The sequence below is a fragment of the Accipiter gentilis genome, unplaced genomic scaffold (genome assembly GCF_929443795.1).
Source record: "Accipiter gentilis unplaced genomic scaffold, bAccGen1.1, whole genome shotgun sequence".
In the NCBI taxonomy this organism is placed as follows: Eukaryota; Metazoa; Chordata; class Aves; order Accipitriformes; family Accipitridae; genus Astur; species Astur gentilis.
This window is the reverse complement of record NW_026060919.1, coordinates 19431-38562: the sequence shown is the minus strand read 5'-3', so window position 1 is coordinate 38562 and position 19132 is coordinate 19431. Positions and strand designations below refer to the sequence as shown.

Here is a 19132-nt window from a genome sequence, read left to right as displayed (position 1 = left end):
CTTGTGACTCCCAAGTTCCCAACAAATTCAAACGTAGAAATTGTGCATCAGCCCTCCTCGCCCCCTCCGAGCTGGTCTGTTCTCTGTGGTCACCATTAGTAGCCTCGGTTTCCCACCTGTGGTTCTCCACAAAGCCAGAGCCTCGCAGCTCCATGCTGAAGGGAGTGGGGAGCTACACACGGAGAAGGCAGAGGCCCGAGTTTGTCTTTTGGGGATGAGAAGTGGCGAGGAACTGCCATAAATGGGACGCATCCCTGCTTGAGGCATGGCTGTTTCAGCTGTGCACATGGAAAATCCTCAGATACGTTGCATCTAGCCCTCCTTTCCATTGACCCCAGGAGAACTGGCCTCCTGTGTCCCCCAAGTTTATTTACTTCATGCTGCAGTGAAGTGGCTATTTTTCTTCTTTTCTCTGAGGATTTTGTGGATCTGGGCGTGGGAAGGACTGCCTTAATGCTGGCTTTCTCAGCCTACTTCTGGGAAGCCAGGCATATCTGCAGATTAGAGCCGGGGGAGTGGCCCAGACGCCTTTTATTCCTCGGAGGGCAGTGGATTTGGGGAGTTAGAGCAAGGCATGCCTGGATGTTGGCCTCCCTGAGGGGGAGGGGGTTTACAGCCAGATGAGTGAAGAGCCTCCCCCAATCACTCCTGGGGAAAGGGTTGGGGGGTGGCTTTTAATGTACCCACGGTATCGATGTGGCAGGTGAGCATACACCCCCCTCTTGGCTGGGGGATCTTATGTGGACGCCTGCTGAGCCAGGGCTGGAAGCCCCTCTGCACACCCTGGAGGAGCTGGGTGCAGACTGGGGACGTGAGGGCAGTCGTGACATGGACACGGAGCGGCAGAGAGTCCTGCTCTTTCAGCAGTTAACGGTGCTACCGCGTGTTCAAAACCTCAAGTGCACCCGTCCAACCGTGCATTCTCTTTCCTGGGGTTTGTTTATGGGACAAATAAACTGCCCAGCACTAGATGAGAAGGTTGTCTGCACTCCACCTCAAATCAGGTGCATCACCTCTCCGTTGGGAAAGAAGTATGGGGGTGGGCATAAAAGGAACAGTAACTCCAACGTTGGGATTCTTTTTGGCTCTGGGCACAGAGCAGGTAACCACAGCGATACAGAGAGGGAAGGAGGTGCTGATGGGTTTGTACCTTGGACTTACACTGTAGAGGATGATCTGTTCAGGACATCCATGTCATAGAGTAGCTGTTGCATGATTTATACTTGTAATCAGGTTCCTACTTGATAGCCTTAACTTTGCGTGGCTTGCGTATTGAACTTTGCAGTAGTTTGTTTGTTTTTACATTTCCTTAAGGTCTAGGCAAAGGTTTAGAAAGTTAGCAGACTTAAGGATAAGCATTTATTACTTTGTCCTGCCACGTTGCCATTTGAAACCTGTTCTGAGTGTTGGTGGTATTCAAGAAATTGCCGAGATTTCGAGGGTGAATCTGTATCTTTAGGTGTACTGAGCAGAAAAGTACAATGGATCTTTTTAGTTGCCAGATAGCTTTCTTTATCCAGGCGGTCAATTTGTCAAGATCAGGCTGCAGTGTCCAGGGGGCCAGGGCGGGAAGGTTGGTGTTCAAGCTTCTCATTCCTGTCAGCGGTGACTCCGCTTGCACCACTAAGTGGTGCTGTGTACATACGCTTTATTAAATCGGGAGCTGCCTGTGCCTGCCTGCTTGTGTAGTTCGGAGTGGTCCTTTTAGAGAAAATGTTCTTTTGGCTGCATTTGTTCTCCTGTGATACAAAAACTTGACAGCTGTTGGGGGCAACTACTACTTTAGGAGAATTTCTATAAAGTAAGAAATTGCTGGTTTTATTTTGTCATGGTGGGCACAAAATTAACTGATTCAAAATCACGTCCACTGCAGCTTATGCTTCCGTAACACACCACTCAACTGATTTCTATGCGTAAATGTCTTCGGAGAGGAATCACAGGTGCCTGCTGTGACTATAGGGACAAGCAGTATGGGCTCACAGGAACAGAACATGCTTTGCCTTCCCATCACCAGAAGAAAGAGAGAAAGAAAGAAAGAGGTGAAGAAGGGTGCTCAGGAGCAAGAGGCTGCAAGGAAGTTGCTGTACGTGATCCTTTTGCCTTGCTTTATCTGACAGAAAAGCTGCCTTCTGCTAGTTGGGTCTTGGCTTGAAAGACAAGGGGAGAGAGACTCCCGCCCCTCTCCCAGGGAGTGTGCTACTTTTGACTGGCTTGTTCTGACTATGTGATCTGCAATTACAATATTGAGATTGCATGGTGACAGTCTATACCACTGACTCCCTGAGTGGTTTTTCATTTCTGTCCCCGCTTCCTTCTCCAGCTTTTTCCAATATATCAATTTAAAAAAAAAAAAAAAAAAAAAAAATTTAACCTTACATGAACATCATGCGTTGGCTTTGGCCCCAAACACTTTATTTCCTAGAAATAAGTTGAGTCTTTTCATCAGAATATGTAAAAGATTTCTAGCCACTGTAGTACTATTGTATTGTTTGTTTTTTTAAATAAGATTCTGTCCAGGTTCCAGCATGTGCACTAAACTTCTACTGCAGTAGAAGAGAGTCTTAAGCTGAAGAGAGATTTCATGCTTGGGAGAGAAAAAGGGCAGATCTTGACTCAAAAGTAACTTTTCCAAGGGAAAGGTAAACTCTTTTGTTTCTTTGGGGATTTTTATTCTGATAGCACAAGCATCTTGTTCTCTCAGGATTTTGTAATCTCTGGGAAAAAAACCCCTTGGTGTTGTGTCACTTCCTCCTTCCCTGGTTGTGTTTTTTTCACTCCTTTTCAGAGGAAGTGCTAATACTGTTATAATTTAGGAAGACATTTTAACTTTTGACTCGGAGGTCTGCTGACTTCACTGTAAAGGCAGTTTCTGTGCATCCAAATGCTGTTAATCCCTTAAAATACGAAATGAAAGATGTGTAACTTGGAGCTGAGACTGAGTCAGAGTATTCCAGATGGGTCTGGTTTACTTTGCATTCAGTGTTCCTGTAGCCTGTTGCTTTGGAAGGTGCAGGTAATAAGCTTTTCAATTGAATAAATGAGCGGTAGTGGTTTTTTGTTTTCCTCCCCTAGAAATGTAGTGCTTGATCAGACTGCACTGACCTGTAGAAGTTGTGGGCACTGTGGTGTTCTCCAGAATGCTACTTGGGCTGCCACTACAAGTAGGCCATTTAAAATAATAACCTTAGACTTTAAAAATACATAAAAACTTCATGATGCTTAAAGTATAGAGCAGAGTAGTCATCAGGTTAAAATAACTTCATGCTTATGACATGCACAGTGATGGTTCCTTTCAGGTTTTTTGGTTGTTGTTGGTGGTGGTTGTTTTTTCTTCTTTAAGATGGCACTGGTTGCAGTGATCTTCAGTTTTACGGCACAGCTAACTGTCTTAGTACAGATATGGTTCCTTTCTGCCTACTATTTCCGTTTACTGGCAGACATAGTTAAGATAGCTCTTTGGAGTTGTGGAGTGCGCGTGTGTATATAGATATATGTGTGTGTGTGTGTGAATGTGTCTGAAAATAAGAAGACCTAAAGTCCCCTCCCCACATCATTAGCTTTCGCTGCCCTGTATTTCAGTGTTACCAAGATTTTAAAGTGACCCAAGTATTGCTGTTGCAAATGTTTCCATGTTTGTCTAACTATTGTGATGACATAAAAAAAAATAAAATCAAAACACTAAATGTTTTATTACTTGCCCTATAAGTATATAGGCGTTCCCTGTCTAATATCTATTTCTTTTTTCAGGATTCACTGTATTTATTTTTTTTTACCCTATGAAACGGAAAGAGATTTCTGGCTTACTGTTGGCTTTTGATAGACGTTTTATCCTTGGGGAATTGCCCACCAATTACTTCATAGAGTTTGGAATTTAACTGAAGGACATTTTGCATGCCCGTGTTCAAATAGCGATGCTAACAGGCCACCATACGGTTCGTGTTGATAGCTTTATGGATACTTAAAGGTAGGCAATAGTCTTATTTTTTAATAATGCTTAACCTTTTTCTCTTTGGCATGAACAAGCAAGTCTGCCTGGTTTTGTAGGACTTGCAGCTTTTCCTTAACATCAGACTTTAAAAAGGGGAGAACCAGTAGTATCAGGTACGCAGTTAGGATGGCGATTTTTAAAATACGAAGCTGCGTAACAGTCTCGGGAAGAACATGTGTGACTGGGCGTGAGAGTCTGTGGTACAGCATTACTAACCTTTGCTAAAAAAAGTTTTGAAGAATGAAGCATTTGCTTTATGACCGGTACTTGAGGACGAATTCTGATGCTGCTGCTAAAGTTTATTGAAAAATAGGCACTGATTTCAGTGATGATGCAGGTGTGGTTTCTGTTCATGCCTTAAATCTGAAAAGAAGAGAAGAGAAACCTCCATTTGAAGGAGGATTTTGTATGAAGGGTAATCAAACCAGTAACCTGCTTTAAGAACGACTTTAACATATTTGGAGCATCGGTTAAAGGCAAATAAGTAAAGTTTATCATATCCTCCTACATAAGCTGTGACTATTGAATACAGTCGGCAGTCCACCTCAGAACTTGCTGGTGTGCAACTGCAGCGTGTTAAGTTGTAAGACTTCACAGCCACGAGCTGATGGGCCACAGTTCTCTCCGAGCATAAAGCGCTGTAAGTTTTAGTTTCTTGCACAGCAGTGACTCTTTTCAACATTAGTAACTATACAACAGGGTAAAAGGCAAATTTAGTGAAGAATAATGTGTCATTCTCAGAGTAGCTGTTTGCATTTCACCATGATGCAGATGCTTTTTATAGCAGTTGTGTTGGCACATGTGTTAGAATTCGGTTAATTCTCTCCTGAACTCATTTAAACTTTTGGCTTCAACTGCATCACTGGCAATATGTTTCAGAATAGAATAATTATTTCCTTTAAAAAAAAACGGGGGTGGGGGGGTAAGAAGAAGGGGTGGAGGAAGCGGGGATAAAAAAATCTGTTGTCTGCCAGTGCTGTGGGCTGCTCACTCATTTTTCTGTAGAACTTCTGGTTTTTCTTTTTTTGTTTTGTTTTTCTACCTTAGCCTATTAGCCTATCCTCTGCACCTTTGGTCATTTCCTGAAGTTTGTCTGTAGTTTCCTACATGAGTAGGTAAATGTATCTATTTTACTTTACAGAGCTTTGATAGTTTTTTTAAATTGTACAAGGAATTTAAATCTTGGAACAAATGTCTTTGCTTATTGATTTTTGTGAGTAGCTGCAAAAATCTTATGTATTAGTTGCCCCTTTTAAAATTAAAATAAAAATGAATGCTATGCAAGAAATAGGTTGCAAGTAACTGTTAGGGTCTTACTACTGCTTGCTGTTGAGAGATCGTGGGAAGTGCAGAGAATTTGTGTTAAAAGTTACGGGCATTTTTCAAGATAGTTTTCCAGGTCTGAGGCATGCTGAAATACCTCTTTCCTGTGATAGTGTGTTTAGTTTCATTGACTTCAGCGGAACACACAGAATACATTGACTTAAACTAGCTGAGAATCTGATGATAAGGTTTTATACTCTACCTAACATAGTGTTGTGATGACCTGTCCTCCAAACTCAAAATTATGTTTGATGATCTTAACAGGAGGCCGGATCTTTGATCTGGAAATTATGCTGGTAGCGACGTTACAGAATCCAGGCTTGTAACTTCACTGGTTTCTTGCAGCCCCTCAAGTTCATGAAGGACAATAAAGACCCATTCTTTCTTGTTCTTGTGCTATAATCAGTGATGGAAGTATGACATTGTCAGTTGTAAGAAGTGGCTTAACTGCTGTTGGAGTCTGCTTTTATGCCTGAAAAACCTGTTGATTTGCATGGGTTTGCACAGCTTATGCTAATGATGTGGCTGGAATGAGACAGGATCTTGTGTAGTCTGCAAGGGCTGTATATGGTCCTGGTTTATAGCTGGGTGGGAGGGATTGGTTCAAGTTACTTCTGATTTGCCCTATTTAATATCTTTGTTTCCTAATGGCAAGTGGCAACAGACAATGCATATGGGTTTCAAGGCCCTGTGGAACAGAGAAGGTAGTTTGCCAGTGTTCTTACTGCTGTTGCAGACGTCGTTTCAGTGGATTGAAAGTGGCACTTTCCAAGTACCTTTTCCTACTATTGCTGCGTTTTGGTTTTTTTTAAATCCAGAAGAATGTTTCTGTACTTCCCTTCCCTTCCCTATAGGTGCATGTTGATTTACATTGCATGCTATTGCAGCGTTCTTAGTCTACCAGTTACAGATTACTCCTTTCAGTTCTTGTGCATTTCTGAATGTGTATCTACCTATACATCTACTAAACTCACATTTATTCAGACATGATATGCGGCTGCGTGGTCCTTTGTTACCGGCTGGGCTGAAACCACGACACACTTGTATGCAGCTTTTTTTTTTCCCCCTTTCTTTTTTTCAGGTCAGTAATTTTGTTTCGAGTGTTCTGTTTCTCGAAATGAGCATTCAGTGATGGAGTTAAGTATTCTTTATTGCAGCGCTGGAAGAACGGAGGATCGCTCCTCCAAATGTGCTTTCTGGCTGGGACTAATTGTATAGGTTAAATACCTGCCTTACATACATATTCATAAAATTTCTGAGAAATAATATACATATTCATTGATTTTCCGAGAAGTCATTAGCATATGTAAATGTCCTTTATGCATGCGTGTTGAAGGTCTTCGTTGGTCTTCTGGAGTCCTCTGGTGGTCTTCCATAGTCTTCCTCACTTGTCCGCTGTTTGAACTTTGTTGTACGAGTTTGCGCAGTACGATCCCCTTCTGGGCCCCACAAACAACTTCTCTGCTTATCACCTAGCTTTTGGCTCAGTCACCACAAGAGACAGAACATATTTTCTTATCAAACAGAATACCTCCTCAAAGAGGGCATGTTATTTTGTCTTATATTACAGACACAGGAATCTTGTGCTTTATGTCCTTGGCTTGTCTACGTAAATCAACTTACAGAGGCAGTTGTTAACCTTCTAACAAATTCCTGAGTCTTTTATTTAGCAATACACTGAGTCTAAACATACGTTCTATTTCTACATCTACTAGGCCTAGTGTCAGTTTCTGCATCAGTTCAGGGGTAGAAAGATGGTTTAATAGTATGCATTGTTTGGGGTTTTTTTTGTTGTTTGGTTTTTTTTTTTATTCTTCATGCATTGTGTTTTCCTGCAATTCCCAACTTTATTGAAGAAGGAACGTTGGGTTTTTAACAGTTCTGCTGTGTAAGTTGTTATGTCTCTTAACGGGACTGATGGTGACATTGTTTAGCAGGGGTTAGGGTGAGCATCTTGTATGTATTTGTATATGGAGTTTTAGTACTACTGATGAAAGCAGAAGGGCCGTGAGGCACAGTGCCCTTCAGGGTTTGGGGTGCCTTTCCTCATTGCCCGCAGAATGCCACGTTGTCCTTAGAATCTTTGCAGCTGGTGGCAGGCCCCTCGTAGATTACAAGGCTTGGGACTTGACTTTCTTTTGTGGGCATGTAGCAGAGCTCAGAGTCTCTGGGGAGCTGTAGGTTAGGGGGTGCCCCCAGAATTTGGGATGTTGCTCAGAAGAGCGGCTCTTGAGGAGTAGCCACTGAAGGGGGTTCAGGAGTGCAGATTGAGGGCAGGAGGTGTCAGGAAGCAGTGGGGTTCCTTTCCTGACAGTTGAGGAGAAGAAAAGGGGTTTCTTAAGTTTTGGGACTGCTGGGGAAAGGGAGGAGGGTTCACCAGCCCTTCTCAGAGGAGTTTTGCAGTTGGATTTGAATGTCATAGAATCGTAGAATGGTTTGGGTTGGAAGGCACCATAAAGATCCTCTAGTTCCAGCCCTCCCCCACGGACGCCGTCCGCAAGACCAGGTTGCTGAAAGCCCCATCTGACTTGGCCTTGAATGCTTCCAGGGAGGGAGCATCCGCAGGTTCTCTGGGCAACGCGTTCCAGTGCCTCGCCACCCCTAGTGAGAAACGTCTTCCTAACGCCTAAACTAAATGTACCCTCCTTAGGACTAAAGCCGTTACCGCCTTGTCCTATGGCTGTACTCCCTTGTAAAAAGTCCCTCTGCAGGTTTCTTATAGGCACCCTTTACGTACCGTGAAGTCTGCTATAAGGTCTCCCGAAAAGCTGCATGCCGGTGAGCGGTCCGAGAAGGTGAGGCGGTCGTCGGCCGGGTCGGTGTTGAATAGCAAAGTATTATGGGGCTGCTCGGTTCAGCCTTTACCTTCTGTTGTGGAGGTGCTGTGTGGGCTATCTTTGAATTGGATGAGCGTTTCAGGTGAGCTGTGGATTAGCGAGGAGGAGTGTGGGGCCGATGGCTTCTCACGAGTGCCACGCTAACGTGGTTTCTCTCGGTACCTTAGATACCACGAGTGATGATGGCTGCAGGGTCTGAGTCTGGAATGAGCGGGGAAGTGAACACGGTGGCACTTGTGAGGAGGGGGGAGTTGGGGAAGTAGTTGGCGTTGGCCAGCGGGATGCTTACTCCCTTTTCTGATTTGTTTGTGTTTGTTTTTTTCATTGCAGATGTTGAAGAGCAATGTTCCCCTTGAGGAACATCCCAGTTAGCCCGTGTGGTTTTGTGGAGGATGGATTTGGACCCTCAGCCCTCTGAAAGCTAAGTTGAGGGACCAGGCTGAGAGGAAGGGACAAAGCTGGGAATAGCAGGGAGGAGTTTTAAAGTTAGCGCAGGAGAGAGGGCTGTCCCAAAGCAGTCGCCTTTGCGCAGGAGAAGGGAGCGGGTTGCTTTTCAGCACGAGACCCGTGTGTGCCGGGCAGGGCAGTTCCAGCCCGTGTCCGCGGTGGCGTGTAGTTTGTGTAGTCTGTCTTGTGCGCTTAGACCTTCCTCGGGTCTCGATGTCCTTGTCGCGCTTTGCGCCAGAGGAGCGAGGCATGCGCTTCGGGTGCTGTCCCTAGGGTTTTGAATGCTCTTACTCATTGGCCCGGTGCCAATCGGGTGCTTCTTTTCTTGCGCTCGGAGCTCTAAAGCATGGATCGGTCTTGGCGGGTTCCGGTCAGTGCTCTATGGCAGCACTTTTTTCAGCCTGCATCGGCAGCTCTGCTCTCTAGCCGTCCGTTTTCTCGGAGTGGGACTTCTTCCCCGCATCCTGACATCCTTAGGTCTCGACGCCAGGCTTCTGGCGCATCTGTCGTCTGGGTTTTGACAGTGCTGTCTTGTAACGGGCCGCTCCGTTTGACTCCTCTGGGTCTGCTGTGGAGCCTCCTGGCCTCGCGGTTGCGGCCCCGTAGGTCATCTTGCCCGACAGCGCCTCCCGTCCGGGGGTCATTCTTCTTGCTGAGAGTTTTCTCTCTCGTTGAATCACCTCGTTGGTGGCGTTCCACGTGGTGACGTTCTGCACACGGTGTGCTTGGCTTGGAGCTGCTCTGCCTGGGGGGGTGTGGAGTCAGGGGTAGGTGGAACAGCGATAAGAGTCTACGGGTGAAACGTTGATGTGCCTAGACCGTTTAGGCGAGGGTTGTACAGTCATCTCGGCTCGAGTAGCCATCAGCGGCCTGCGCGGACAGCCGTGCCGATAGTGTTTCACGGAGACAATTGGAGCCGTGTGGCAGGGGTTGTTGAGGGGCAGTGAAGCGGATTTGAGTCTCTAAGGTGTTAAGACTTGCACATGATGGGCTCCAAGTTTGGCCCTGGGTTTTTTTGGTTGGTGGGGTGTAGGGTTTAGGGTTACTCCGTGCGGGGCCCGGATGGTAGAACACCAGTATGATGATCAAAGTCGCCCCTTTATTGAGCTTAGCTGATCATTCTTACACAATTCTCTAAGTTGTTTAGAAGCTTTGATTGGCTGCTGCACGCAAGCATGTGGTGTCCACGCGCACAAGCGTAAGCGGTGATTGGTTACATTGATACTGTCCACGCGTAGAAACATAAGATACAGTTAGTTATACTCGCTCTGTACACGTGCATACACACAGGATATAATTGGCTATGTTAGAGCATGCAAAACTTGTCTTAGTCCAACTGGTCGAGATAAGCCCCTGAATTGAGGTCGGTTGTGCCAAGTTCCCTTTATCGTGGAATGTGCACCTGTGTTTTTCTAATTGGGATCTTTCTTCTTCTATCTTCTTGTTTGTTCTGTTCAGAGCCTTCAAAGGTGTCTGGAACTCTCTTGCAACCATGAGCTACTTTCAGGGCCAGTAACTAAGTTCCATATAATTGAACCCTACAGTGGGCAGGGGGGTGTGTGTGTTGGGTTTTTTTGTTGTTTTTTTGTTTGTTTTTTGGTTGTGTGTTGTTTTTTTTTGTTGTTGTTTTTAAAATGACAGGCTGTAGCTGCATTCCAGATGGTCTTTGTAGATGGAATCAAGACCTCTGGAGTTGTGAAGCTCTTGCTCTGCATCCAGGTGACTCATTCAATATGTTTGTTTGGGTTTTTTTTTTCAGATGTGGAGGGACAGGATGTGTCCCACAGAGCGATGGGGGAAGGCAGCAGAGCACTGTAAGGAGTTGAGTCCGTGAGTGGACTCTGAAGGAAGATGCATCCGGTGGCTCTATGAGACTGCTTTGCTTTGCTGTGTTTTGCAGTTTTCTTGCATTGTATTGGTCTGTATTTGCCTTTGCCCTGTGGTGTTTTGTTGTGTATTTGTATCGACTGTCATGTGAGACTGTCTCGCATTGCCTGGCCCTGCATTGTGTTTTGTATTGCAGTGCTCTGTACTTGTATGGATTGCCACCTGAGACTGCCTTGCCTTCTATGGTTCTGTATTGGTTTTGTATTGTTTTGGTCTGTACTTGTATTGACTGTCACGTGAGAGTCTCTTGCATTGGCCCTGTTCTGTTTTGTCTGGTATGGCAAGGCTCTGAGTTGTTTTGCCTTGACTGAGGTAAGAGTACTGCCTTGTATGGCATTACATTTGCATGTGAATTACATGGCTCTATGTTTGTGTGTGTCTTGCATGGCATTGTAGAGGCAGCGTAGAAGGTTTAATGACTTCGGGCTCTTTGCATGCAGAGTTGAGGGGATCGCAATTGGACTGTGAACTAGCATTGAGTAAGGCAGGAACTGGGCAATGGTGTTCATCTTGTTTATGCAGATGCTTTGTGGCAAGTCTCTAGAAATGGTCAAGGCCTTGAGGTCTAAGTAGCAGCGTGATGGGTCTTGGAGCGATCGGTAACTTTGGGACAGCTCTGTGTTTGTGATGCTCTGTTTTTTTCAAGTGTCATGGAGGACACTGGCTGTGAGGATGTGTTATTTTTGGAATAGGTGGGAAGCAGGGTAGGGGAGTGGTGGAGGACTTCTCTCTCGAGGATGAAGTGTCTGTTGACAAGCTTTGTGTGTTGTTTTTGCAGGTGATGACAGGGCACGAGAGGTGCTTGAAAGAACCTTGCGTTTAGGTGACATGGCGCTACGGAGGTTGGACTGTGACACGTGGCACTGTGAAAGCTAATTATCGGGTTGAAAATGCACGGATGGTGGAGATGATGGTGCGTGTTGAAATGTTGGTGTAACGGAAGGGCAGTTTGTGGGGAGGTTGGTTGGAAGGAGGTTGGGCTGGGGCCTGGGTTTTTGCAGGTAGGGTGCTTTTTTGAGGCCCCTGCTGCTGCAGACGGGGTGACGGCCTCTTGAGGCCTGTGGACGGTATGATGGATGAGTTGAGAGTGAGGGCTGGCGTTCATGTGATCTGAACGAGTGGTGTGTTGTGAATGTCTCTAACCTTGTAGGGTTCTGTGGTTAAGCCTTTTTGGTTTTTTTTTTCCTTTCAGGTTGGATGTAGAGTTGAGATGTTTTTCAGGGAATTAGGAAAAAAACCCCAAACTTAGAATAAAAAACCCCAGCTGGGATATGGGTTGGTTTTTGGTGTGTCCTCCCCTGCCCCATTTATTTTTCCTTTTCCCTGGTCCCAGCTGCTCCATGAGGCAATGTTGATTGCCAATGTTTGGACTGGGGTCTGCCTCGGGCCTGGGTTTTCAAAGGCAGGGCGATTTTTTTGTTTTTGTTTTTGTTTTGTTTTGTTTTTTTTTTTCCCAAGGCTCCAGGGAACGGTGTTCCTGTGGAGCGCTCCCCTGGAACCTGGTAATTGCCAGTCAGCACAGAGAGATATGTTGTTCGGTGGATGGTCTTTGGAAGACAGTTGAGGATTTTGTGGGGGGAGTTGGACTAGATGGCCAGCATGGAGTAGGCCAGGGTTGTGAAGTGCGTGAGTGTAACTGTATTTGTCTGTGGTGGGTTTGTAAAATATTTGGTTGCTCTTTGTAGCTTGTGATGTAATGATATTTTTCAATTTCTGGTTTTGTGTCGAGGTGTGGAAGTGGACGGTCTGTCAAGATGATTGGAGGTCACTCGTTTGGTGCCTGGGAACAGGGATCATGGCGGTAATGTCACCTCAGGGAGTAAAACTTCTGGATGTGCAGCGATGTATGTAATGGGAGCGAGGAATGTGGAAAAGACCACTCCGTAGAGCATTGCAGGTACTAAATAGTGGCATTTCTTCTTCAGGTAATGCTAAATTTTTGGAGTTTACATGTATTTGTAAAAATAGTGATTAAAAGAGGACTAAATCTAATAGTGTCAAATATTTGACGAGTGAGGCCATAAGTCTTTTCTATATATTGTAGAAAAAGTACATTGTAGAATTGGATTGAAATACTGACATAGCTGAATCTATGTGGAATGAGTAATGGACCAAATGAAGCGCTAAAAATAAAATGTAAAAAAGACAGGTAATTATGTGTCCTTGTGGGAATTACAGTACTAATGGCAATCACAAAGGGAAGCGTAGAGGGAAGCATGGGCGTTTAGTGCCCATAGGTAAACTTAGCTGTTGAAGTAAGTGAAAGTGTCTGTTGGAATTAGGCATCCAAGGGCGAGTTGTAGATACCTTGAGGTAAATGTAGCTGCTGCTGGGTTAATGGAAAGGGGGTGCATTCCTTCCTCTAGTGATTGCAGAACTTTGAAATTGGAGCTGTAGGTAGAGAACCGTGAAATGGGCTCGGGCGTGGTGCGGCGCCGAAATGGGCTCGGGCGCATGTGTTACTTTTCTTAAAGGGGCTGAGGTACTGTGTAACTCTGAAATGGGCTTGATGAGTGGATAACATGTGTGTAATATGTGAGGGTTTTTTTTATTCTGTTGTCCTTCTCTTTCCCTGACCCTTTGTGGTGCTCTCTACTCTTTTCATTCATGTCTTCTCTCTCTCCATCCTCCTGTGCTTTTCATAGTCTCTCTCTATCTCTTGTCATTATTATCATCTGACGCTCTGTGTTACTTTCTGTCCCATCGTATCATGTTGTATGTTTCTCCTGCTTTTTTCTTCATCTGTCCAGATCCCTGTCCCTTGTTTCTTCTATTGCTGTCCCTCTGCCTTGCTTCCTCTTGCCATCTTTTCTGTATTTCTCTCTGTTCCCTTCCCTCTTCCATCCTTTCTAACTGTATCCCCCTCTCCAGCTAGCTGTCCCTTCTCTTTTCTCTCTTCCTCCATGTCTCTCTCACAGCCTATCAATGACAGTTGTTTTTTCCTCCAGTGCTGTCCTGCTCTGTCCCTTGTTTCTCACTCTCGTTCTGTCATGCTCCCTGTGTCTTTTTGGAACTCCTCCATCTCTGTCCTGTAGCCTATCACTATTTTTTTCTTCTGCCATCCCTTTGTCCTTCTTCCAGTCTTTGTGTCTCTCTCCCTTTGTTCTCCCTCCCTTCTTTTTTTGCCTTTCTTGCTACATCTCTGTTCTGTACCACAAAAGCACGGAGGGTGTTTAGTAACAGAGAAGAAGGATATAGGCAAGGACAAAGGAAATTAATGGCTGTTATTCGGGAAGAAAGGGGAAGAGGGCCTAGACGAGACTTGCCCCGACTGGGCAAGGATCAATGCGCTTTGTGTAAGAAATTCAGTCATTGGTAGAGGGAATGCCCAGGGAACAAGGAGCATCAGAGGGCTCAAACAGGAAGAACAGTAGCCTCTGTGAAGGGAGACTGACGAGAACCTGGGGAATCTACCCTAGCGGATCCACTGGTTATAATTAAGCTAGGGAAAACAGAACAAGAGGTAGAATTTTTGGTAGATACAGGAGCAACATACTCGGTTTTGAATCAGGCTTTGATGCCCCGGGGAATGATTATGTCACGGTGAAAGGAGCGACTGGCCAAAGTGAAAAGGCATAGTTTTGTAAACTTTTAGAATATAAATTAGGAAAACAGTGGGGCATTCATAAATTTTTATATATGCCGAACTCCCCAAAGGCCCTTTTGGGAAGGGACTTGTTGGAACCATTGGGAGCAAAAATTGTATTCAAGAAGGGAGAAATTACTCTGGAGGTAAAAGATCAGCAAAATATTCAAATATTGAGCCTAACCTTAACCAGTCTCCCCCTAGAAGGAATCATTAATGAGGACATCTTAAAGCAAGTGTACCCGGGGGTATGGGCTACCGATGCACCTGGAAGAGCGAAAAGTGCTCCACCTGTTGAAGTTAGGATCAAGGAAGGCCAAAAGCTGGTAAGAATTAAACAATATCCCCTAAAGAAGAAAGACAGAGAAGGAATCCGGCCGGTGATAGAAAAATTTTTGCAGTTGGGACTATTAAAAGAGTGTGAGTCTGAATTCAATCCCCCTATATTACCTGTTCGGAAGCCCGATGGGTCATATTGGGTGGTCCAAGACTTATGGGCGGTGAATAAGATAACTGAAGATCTTTACCCGGTAGCGGCGAACCCATAGACCCTGTTAACCGTACTAACACCTGAATTGACTTGGTTTAGTGTTTTAGATTTGAAGGATGCTTTCGTTTGCCTCCCTCTCCATGAAGCCAGGCAAAACTTACTCACATTTGAATGGGAAAAGCCCAAGAGCGGTCGAAAGACCCAGCTCACTTGGACGGCCTTGCCACAAGGATTTAAGAATAGGCCTACCGTTTTTGGCAATCGGTTTGCGAAAGACTTGGAATCCTGGGAAACCCCGTCTGAGGAGGGGAAGCTGTTGCAGTATGTGGATGATATCCCGATCGCCACCAAAACAGAGAAAGATTGTACGACGTGGGCGGCGAGTCTGTTGAATTTCCTGGGACTTCAGGGGTACTGGGTATCCAAGCAAAAGGCACAGGTAATGCAAGGCAAAGTGAATTATTTGGGCTATGAAATTAGTGCGGGACAAAGACCTTTGGGACAGGCCTGTAAAGAGGCAATATGTCAAACTGGGAGACCTCAGACAGTAGAAGAGTTATGGACTTTTCTGGGAATGACAGGGTGGTGCCGATTGTGGATCTATAATTACGGATTGCTTGTTAAACCACTGTATGCGTTGACAGCCACTAAGCAGAAACACCTTGAGTGGAATAAGGAGACCGAACGAGCCTTTGAGCTACCGAAAAAGGCTTTGATGTCGGCCCTGGCCTTAGGACTCCCAGATGCGAGTAAGCTGTTTCTTCTTTACTCCCATGAGAAGCAGGGCATTGCTCTGGGAATATTAGCACAAAACCTGGGCCCGTATCGATGGGCAGTTGCCTACCTCTCTAAGCAGTTAGGCACGACTGCAAAAGGTTGGCCTGGATGCCTGCGGGCGGTTGCGGCTGTGATACTAAATACACAGGAAGCCCGAAAGTTTACTCTGGGCCAGAAGATGACTGTTCTGGTGTCTCACGCAGTATCAGCAGTACCGGAAGCAAAAGGCGGACACTGGCTCTCTCCACAAAGATTCCTGAGATATCAAGCTATATTGGTAGCGCGGGATGACGTGGAGATTGTAGTCGCTAACATTGTCAACCCAGCTTCTTTTCTCAGCAGGAACACAGGAGAACCGGTACATCGTGACCGTTTGGAAACCATCGAAGCAACGTACGCCAGTTGCCCAGACGTGAAAGACGGCCCCATGGAAAACGGGGAAACTCGCTTCACAGACGGAAGCAGTTACGTCCTAAACAGTAATCGACACGCGGGATACGCCGTCACTGCCAGCCAAGAGGTAATAGAATCGGGGGCTTTGCCCAGGAACACCTCCGCACAGAAGGCAGAAATAATTGCTCTAACCCGCGCCCTGGAATTGGCCCAGGGCAAAGTTGTGAACATTTATACAGACTCAAAATATGCCTTTGGAGTTGTACACGCACGTGGAGCAATTTGGAAGGAGAGAGGACTAGTGAGTTCTCAAGGGAAAAATATCAAACACGCAGAAGAAATTCTGAAGTTACTGGAAGCTGTCCAGCTCCCTAAGAAAGTAGCAATTATGCATATTAAGGCACACCAGAAAGCGAGCTCAGATTTGGAAAAAGGGAACGAGCTGGCGGACAGAGAGGCAAAACAAGTGGCCAAAACACAGGTAAAAACAGAAGGGGCCTTAATTCCTGATAGGTGGATTTCCCTAGAAGGTAAGCCAGAATACACTAAGGAAGATCAAAAGCTCATTACAGGTTTAGAAGGGTCATATAATGAAGAGGGGTGGGCTCATACCCCACAGGGAAAGCTAATCGTTCCCTCTTGCTTATTATGGCATTTGATAGGGGAGGAACATAGGAAAAGACATGGGGGAACAGAAGCCCTGTATAATCATCTGATAGGAGAAATTGTGGCTAGGAATTTATACGCCACGGTGAGGCAGTGTGATCGCACAACAGTGTGATCTTTGCCTCCAGACTAATCCTAAGAGCACCCCCAAGCTGGAAATGGGCCAGACTGGAAAAGGCAATGGGCCTGGACAACAATGGCAAATTGCTAATGTTTATTCATTACTAAAACACACCCACTTGTGATTTGCAGCTATGCATGTTCCGTAGCTTTCTCATGGGAACTTCTTCAAAAGTTACTTATGAAGTTATGCCAAGGTCACACTGTCCCTGTTTTTCTCCTGATATCAGCAAAGCCAGCTATTTTCGGCCAAGGCCTAGTCTTGCTGCTCAAACTGACATTCTTTCACACAGAACTCTGCTCGCACAGCTTTTCTATAGACCCATGTCCTTTCTCATGAAGCCAATTTCCAACAATTCCCCCTTTTTCTTTTTGTGCGAGTAGAGCTTGGTGTGTCAGCTTTGAGACTCCTTTTATCATGCACCCATACGGAATTCTAACTATTACACAGATTAATATCAATATACCCAACCATCATAAGGCTTCCTTAATCAATGACATTACCCATAGTGTTATCCCGCCGAATATTGATTGTAACACTCCATCAAACCAACTAGTTTCTTGCTGGATCTTTGTGTATGTTTCTTCAGCCAATCTATTTGTTTGTATATAGATTGAGGTAAAATTTTAACACCTGCTGTATTGCCCTTTGCAAAGATCTGTGAACACAATTAATTAAACACAGTAAAAACAACATTATACCTAATAAAATACATAAGCACACAAAAAGAGGTTTGATTAATAGCTTTAGCTAGTGGCACCCAAACATTCTTACTGTCCCATGGTGTTAACCGATGTGGATCAATCACCGGTGTCACTGTCATGCTGCTTACTACAGTCAGTGTGTTCCATATCAATCTCAGCATAAGGTTTCAAATTTATGGGTAAATCAGGAACGTATCTGCCAGACATGGATGATGTGATGGGGTTTTTTTGTTGTGGTTTTTTTTTTTTTTTTTTTTTTTTTTTTTTTTGTCCAATTGCTGCCAAGGCTTGCCATCCCGGTGCACTTAGTTGTCTTGTAGAAGTTAAGGTACCGCTGCCCCACAATAAATCCAGCAGCGGCTGTAAGTCTGTATTTGTAATACCACAACAAGGTTGAATCCACTGTAGGTCTCCGTTTAAATCTTTCTCCCTCTTTTTGTTTTTGAGCAATCCAGGCTTGCTTAATAACTTGGGATGCCATTTTCCTTAATAAGCTGAACAAGGTAAAACTATTACAATAGCTAAAATCACAGTAACTACAATAATGCCCATAATTCTTTGAGCCAACCCATTACCCCTAATGACCCAGACCATGAGGAAAATGAACCATCTATACATTCTTGTGCCATCTTGCTCCACGAACTCAGCCCAGCAATCGGTAGGTGCCAGCTTTCCGTGGGCGTCCCCACAGAGGCAACGATGGCCTCACTGTACACCAGCCCGATGCTCTTTGGAAAATCCCAGTATTTATACATTTGCAGAGGAACGGGTTTTAGCACACGTGGCCAGCGGGTGCCAAAAGTCCGCCTCGGTTGCAATCTATGACGCATGCGCTCGCTGGCCAGGCGCGCTGCACGAGTCATAGCCATCTTGTCTATTGGTTCATGGGCTTTACGATACAGTTGCGACGCACAGAGAATCTTGACCTGTTATGTTAGCCAAGGTGACCTATACATTAGTTTTTGGCTGAGGTAGTATTCATATTGCCACATCATCTATGATGCTCCAGATGATGATGGTCATGCAAATCGAACAGGAGTCCATCGTGGGCCTGTATCTGTGGAAACACAATCAACCTCGTTCCCAGGTTATTAATGGAAATAGACCTTACCCCTAATTTTGGCTTTAACTAACTTTTACCCCACACTGTCTTCCCGTAATCACACTATGTTTAATCAAATTATGCTTTACACACTTTTTACCTAAAGCAGGTTCTATATACAATAAGGCACGCTGTTCTGAAAACCTCTCTGAAGGACTCCGTGTCCACTAGTAATACTCTATTAGTTAGAATCTGTCAGATCAGTGGCTCCAGCACCCGCCGGTGCCGTGCCAGTCGCCATTGGAACAATTCCGGGTCCAGCATCAGTGCGAAGCCATGGCTTGTCCCACTTAGCCAGGATCTCCCAGTAAGTTTTACTTCTGCTGATCTGCACCATTTCCTGGATTCTGGGTCCTTATACATTACCATGATTCCTGTACTTTGTTGCGTCCTTTCTGCCTGTAAAAGAACATGATGCACTACCATTGGTGGGTCTTTGTGATCACCTGTCAATCTAAGATAATTTAGCACAAATAAGGCTTTGGCCAATCGTTCCTCTGGGAGTAAGCCCTGGGTTCCCCCCTTTTGTTTTTGCAGCATGTTCTTTTAGGGTTTGGTTGGCCCATTCGACAATAGCCTGTCCTGTGGGAAGATGTGGAATACCGGTACCGTGGTGAATTCCCCACAAATTACAAAATTGAGCAAATCGTGTAGAACCATAGGCTGGGCCGTTGTCCATCTTAATTTCTTGAGGCACACCCAGTACTGCAAAAGAAGCGTGAAGATGTCATTCAATATGTAAGGCCTTTTCTCCAGTTCGTGCCGTGGCCCACATGGCAGCAGGATAGGTATCAATACACACATGCACAGA

The 19132-nt window shown here is 45.2% G+C and overlaps 1 protein-coding gene across 6 annotated transcripts in view; it reads left to right on the top strand.

The window, feature by feature from the left end:
- Positions 1 to 19132, top strand: part of LOC126037109 (electroneutral sodium bicarbonate exchanger 1-like) — a 33542-nt gene that overhangs the window by 850 nt on the left and 13560 nt on the right. Inside the window, exons 1-6 of one of the 6 annotated variants that reach the window (XM_049797328.1) lie at positions 9844 to 10409; positions 11261 to 11395; positions 12212 to 12379; positions 14273 to 14394; positions 14658 to 14997; positions 15675 to 15855. In XM_049797328.1, the coding sequence (XP_049653285.1) occupies positions 15763 to 15855 (93 nt within the window). In that variant the 5' untranslated portion in view covers positions 9844 to 10409; positions 11261 to 11395; positions 12212 to 12379; ... (1 more) ...; positions 14658 to 14997; positions 15675 to 15762. Of the gene's footprint in view, positions 1 to 9843; positions 10410 to 10594; positions 11396 to 12211; positions 12380 to 14272; positions 14395 to 14657; positions 14998 to 15661; positions 15856 to 19132 lie in introns of those variants that run through there. The other 5 variants (XM_049797325.1, XM_049797326.1, XM_049797324.1 and 2 more) reach the window with 5 other exon arrangements.